Source organism: Vicia villosa, unplaced genomic scaffold, assembly GCF_029867415.1.
Source record: "Vicia villosa cultivar HV-30 ecotype Madison, WI unplaced genomic scaffold, Vvil1.0 ctg.000894F_1_1, whole genome shotgun sequence".
NCBI lineage: Eukaryota > Viridiplantae > Streptophyta > Magnoliopsida > Fabales > Fabaceae > Vicia > Vicia villosa.
The window spans coordinates 126,255-131,678 of NW_026705403.1; the positions used below are offsets into that span (position 1 = coordinate 126,255).

The 5,424-nt window shown below is 36.7% G+C and overlaps 1 protein-coding gene across 1 annotated transcript; it reads right to left on the reverse strand.

Annotated features, from left to right (window-relative positions):
* Positions 1–2,594: 2,594 nt before the first annotated feature.
* On the reverse strand, positions 2,595–3,681 carry LOC131632037 (uncharacterized). Its single transcript, XM_058902802.1, has 4 exons — positions 3,317–3,681; positions 3,106–3,226; positions 2,716–2,990; positions 2,595–2,622 (listed from the first exon to the last, which is right to left on the reverse strand). The coding sequence occupies exons 1-4, from the start codon at positions 3,679–3,681 to the stop codon at positions 2,595–2,597; spliced, it is 789 nt and encodes a 262-aa protein (XP_058758785.1).
* Positions 3,682–5,424: the final 1,743 nt, after the last annotated feature.

Genomic DNA, 5,424 nt, shown 5'->3' on the forward strand with positions numbered 1-5,424 from the left:
CAGTAGAATAAGCAGAAAAATCATAAGCATCATCATCATTTTTAATTTGAAAAAAATCATCATTTATGTCAGTGATTTTCGTCCACACTCTATAGGAACCATCTACATAACCCCACTCATTAATCAGACTACGAATCAAACTGATGTTCCAGTTATCCATTACTTGCTTATAAACAGTTGTTGAACTACCACCCATGTATACAATTTCACCCTTAGCCATCCTTACAAACTTGCCTCCATGGTGGAAGATGACATTGAAGGATTGCAGTTGATGAAATGAATAACGAAACTAAGAAATATTTTGCACATTTACATGCAATACAACCAGTATAAATGGATATAGAAGCTAACCTGAGTGACATCGCCATCATCTCCACCGTTCTCAGCCATCGTCACCGTCTGAATCGTCTTTGCCACATATCTTCTCTTGCCCCAAATCCTAACCCTAACATTCACGGGGGGGGGGGGGGGGGGGGGGGGGGGGACGCAATGTTTAAAGTAGTAACCCTAAAAATTGGTTTATTTTTTTATTTCAAAATGACTTGGCAATAATTAAATCCAACTCAACGTTTCACAAGCTGCCAGCAAGGATTGCATCTTACCTAGTCAGCAAAACATGAGTTTAGGGGGGAGTGGAATTGGAATCTGAGAGTGATAAGGGGGGAATCTTTAAAAAAAATCTAATAGCGGGCGAATCCAAAACTCGCCCTATTGGCAGGGGGTGAATATGTATTATCCTTTTTTTAATGGAAAGTTATTTTTTTATTCAATAAAACTTTTAATTAATTTTTTATTATTTTAATTATTATTATTTAATATAAATTTTTAAATAAGAGATTTTATACAAATAAATTGAAATTTGGGGTTAGGTTTAAAGGTTTCTAGTTTTACTTGGTGGAATGTTGTCCACAGTGATGCTTTGTTTGAGGTCAAGTTCTTGCCCCCTTCATTTTGTGCCATATTTCTTCTTTCTAATATTTAAAGGGCTTTGTCCTCTTTGGTTTAAAAAGATAAATTTACACTGTCAACCAATCACAATCATGTTAAGTGCTAAGTCACACTATTATTTTTATAAAAATTATGTGACATGGCTGATAGATGAAACTCAATTAGATGGCAGTGTAAAATTATTCACTACAAAAAATATGCTCTGCAGCGACGTGGGAAACACGTCGCAACATGAAATATCACGTGGCAACAAAAAAGTAGCGACGTGAGCCACTACGTCGCAGGAGACAAAGTGGCAACTTGTAGCGACGTGGAGACCACGTCAGAAAGTAGCGACGTGACTCCCACGTCGCAACAAGGAAACATGGGGAACATCCATCTGCACACACAACAGGCGTGGCAGGTGTGGGACAGTGTGTTTGCTGACCAATGTAGCGACGTGTTTACCACATCGCTACATTAAATGCTTTTTTTTTTTTAAATTTATTCACGCTAGTTGTTTTGTTTTATATATTTTTTATAATTAATTAATATATAATAAAATATATATAATAAAATATATATAATAAAATATATATAATAAAATTTATATAATAAAATTTATATAATAAAATTTATAAAATAAAATTTATATAATAAAACCTATAAAATAAAATTTATATATTAAAATCTATAAAAACTAATTTATATAATAAATTTGTATAAAATAAATTCATATAATAAACATTATATAATAAATTCAATTAATTAAAACTAAAAATTTTAAACTAATACTTTAATGAATTAAAATGTAGAATATTTTACATAAAAATAAATTAAAAATAAATAAAATACAAAATGTTTTCAAGAGGCATCATCCGGAAAATAATTATCCGGATTAAAATCATCAGCCACCCCGTCATCCTCCGGCTCTTGAGGAGGAGCATTACTGTAATTTCCACCTCCTTGCATAAACCGTCTCATCTGCTCCTCCATCTCAGCTTGCTTCTTCATAATGCCCTCCATCTGTCGCGCATGCTGCTCCTCCATATCAGCCTGCTTCTTCCGCATCATCTCGATCTGGGCCTCACTTTCGCGTCTCGCCAATTGCCTTACTAATTCAGTTTGTTCCTGTGTCAGATTTGGTTGACGCGATCCACCCTCTCCATCCTGAAGTCTTTGAAACAGATTGCGGTCACCACGTCTATAGCTGGCCGCCAAATTTCCAGCACCAAAAAAGCAACCATTAGGTCCTTTTTCTTTAATAACCTCACACCAGATATAGTGATCAACATCCGCATTTAGCGGCTCCCCCTCTGCTGGCATGAATTGAGGATTATTTTCCAGAAAAATGGCAAGTCGCCTATCATAATCTTCCTGCACAGATATTCAATAAAAAATGTAAGTTAAATATTTAAATGCATATTTAATTAGTCAATTAAAATATATTAAAAAGTTGCCACGTGATTTTCACGCCACAACTTATGATTTGCCACATGATTTTAATGTGGCAATTTATCAATTGCCACATGAAATTCACGTCACAAATTTTGTATTAATTTAAAAAAAATAAACAACGTAAATTTCACTTACAAGATACAACTTCGTGCGCTCGTCGACAAAACCTCCCGATCTCCTTGTCCGGGTCCTCGAAATCAGCTCGGGCATTAATGGTTTTCTCCCCAACTCCTTAGCCTAAATAATATAATTAAAAATAATTAGTAAAATATATTATGAATAAAGATGTAACTTAAAAAATTTAAAATTTTTACCAATCGTCGGGCATGCTCGGCGGTGCTAATACTTCCAACTGTGTTGACACAACCGCCCTTTTCAGATGCCCTCATCTTCTTAAAAGTTTCTGATTTAGCCCGGAATTCTGGACTCCTCCAATATGTAACAAGATCATGAAAAACCTCCTCGCCTATCCAGTTAGGACGGATGCCATGAAGCTCATGATTCTCCCTTACTCGCCGCAGCATATCAGACATTCTTTTAGAGCATCTGGTGTTGAAAACTTTCTGAACACTTTTTTCACTCAAAGGATCCCACACACATTTCTCCTGCAATAATGTATGACATTAAAATAAAATGTTAAGTAATTATAATGAGAATTTTATTTAAATAACTATAACTAAAACAATAAATTAAATGCATAACATATATAAATAACAATACCTTAAACATTCTAAACCATTCATCTTTATTTTTGACGTCCCCATAGCTCTTAAAAGCTGATTTATACATCTGCTGAATTATATAGCTAACAACCCTAGCAGCTGTCCGACTCGGCGTAAAACTGAAACAAAAAATGAAAATGTTAGATATAAATTTATAAAAAAAATGAAAAAGTATACATACTATAAAAGTTTTTAAATAGGAAACTTACTTGCTTCCTTCGGGCTGAATCCAAAATCTGCCGTCAATCACATGAATCTCATCAGGATCATCCCTCCCACGAAGATCAGCTCCATCTATCTCATCAACTGCCTCATCAACCTCACGTGCTGGTACATGTGTGGGATGTGGGGTGCGTGAGCCTCCAACCTGTGTGGGGCGTGGACTAGGAGATCGTCCAGCCTGTGTGGGACGTGGACGGGGAGATTGTCCAGCCTGTGTGGGGCGTGGACTAGGAGATCGTCCAGCCTGTGTCGGACATGTACTGCTGGACCCTCCCGTCTGCTGGAAGGATGAAGTCATCAGGATGGGATATGAAAAACCAGATCCTCCAGTCTGCTGGAAGGATGAAGGCATGCCAGTATGGGAGAATGGAAAGCTGGGAGGGGGCACACCAGTATGTGTGAATGGAAAGCTAGGTCCTGCTGCCTGCTGGAAGGACGATGGCACACCAGGATGCTGGAAGGATGGAGGTACCGCTGAGTACTGGAAAGATGCAGGTACCCCAGACGGGAATGTGTGGGAGGAGAGTAATGGGGTAAAAGCCTGAGTACTGGCTAGAGACATAGGATCAACATGACTCTGAGGGCGGGGACACGCTGCTGTGTGAGGCGCGTCACATACTACTATCCTCGGACGTTGGGACTTCCTACCACTATCTTTACTCTTAGGTGGCATGTTACCTATTTTATTACTCACCAACAAAGATAATAAATTCATTAAGATCAATATATATTCATTAACACATAAATAGATATTCATTAACACATAAATAGATATTCATTAACACATAAATAGTTATTCTTTAACACATAATTAGATATTACTTAACACATAATTAGATATTACATTCAATGTTTAGTTATTCTTCATCTTCGCTATCCATATCATTCTCTTCATCATTCTCTTCATCATTCTCTTCGTCATTCTCTTCGTCATTCTCTTCATCATTCTCTTCATCATTCTCTTCATTATTGTCATCGGATTCAAACTCTTCATCATTCTCTTCATCCACATTATTTTCAACCAACAATATAGATGCATCAACTTGATGTCCCTCAACAGTTGTGTCATTCAAACTTGTAATGTCTTCAGCTGCAACCACTTCATTAATTTGATCAACATCATCAACTTGATAGGCAACATCTTCTACTTGATCTCTGTTTTCAATATGACCTTGGGGTTTTGTTTTTATTACAACACACCATCCTCTTTTACGTGTCACAAATGAAGGATAAGGTACATAATAAACTTGCCTAACAATATTTGACATTATGAAAGGATCATACTCTTTGTATTTCCGGTTCATTTGAATCTCAACAGTACCGTATGACCTGTCTATTTTGGTGCCTCTACTTGGATCATACCATTCACAATAAAACAAGACAACTTTATTTTCTGAATCCAAGTAATGGTATACCAACTCGTAGATATGTTTAATAACTCCATAAAAGTCATCTTCACCACCATCTGTAACTCCTTTTACAAATACACCACTGTTTATGGTTTTTTTCCCTTCAGTCCATGCCTCAGTGTGAAACTTATATCCGTTCACGAAGTATGTGTGCCAATCATTTGCGCTTTGGATAGGGCCTTCTGCTAAGTTTCTCAAATGGAGTATTTCTGGAGTTGGTGGAAACACGGTAGACAATCTTTGCTTGAACCATAAGGGAAATTGAGCATGAATGACGCCGAATGTTGACTGTACACCGGTACTATGAAAATAGGCATTGTTAAATTCCCTACAAAATATACAGCATAAGTTAAATAAGTTTGGTATACAGACATTGTCAACAAAGGTAAAAAAACTATTGGGTAAACTTACTCAAGGTATTGTTTAACTTCAACGCAGTTGATCAAGACATGGACATGTGCGGATTGCATTTCTTTCTGGGTCAACCAATGCACACTCTTCTTTCCAGAAGGTCGACCTGGAAGACCGAATACCGATAAGGTGAATTGACTCCTCTGGTTGACATTTACCGGATTCCGTATGGTTCTAGGAGTTAACATCAAGTGATTGAAATAATGACTGCAAAAATGTGATGTTTCTCGATGCAGGTAATGTGCACATATAGAACCTTCAACTCTTGCTTTATT

Bases quoted from the DNA above. Each gene is read 5' to 3' on its own strand.
- LOC131632037 (XM_058902802.1), bottom strand. From the start codon at position 3,681: ATGCCTTCATCCTTCCAGCAGACTGGAGGATCTGGTTTTTCATATCCC. The intron at 3,227-3,316 runs GTAAGTTTCCTA...TTTTTGTTTCAG, and splicing joins ATTCAGCCCGAAGGAAGCAA to TTTTACGCCGAGTCGGACAG. The intron at 2,623-2,715 runs GCATGCCCGACG...TATATTATTTAG, and splicing joins GGAAGTATTAGCACCGCCGA to GCTAAGGAGTTGGGGAGAAA.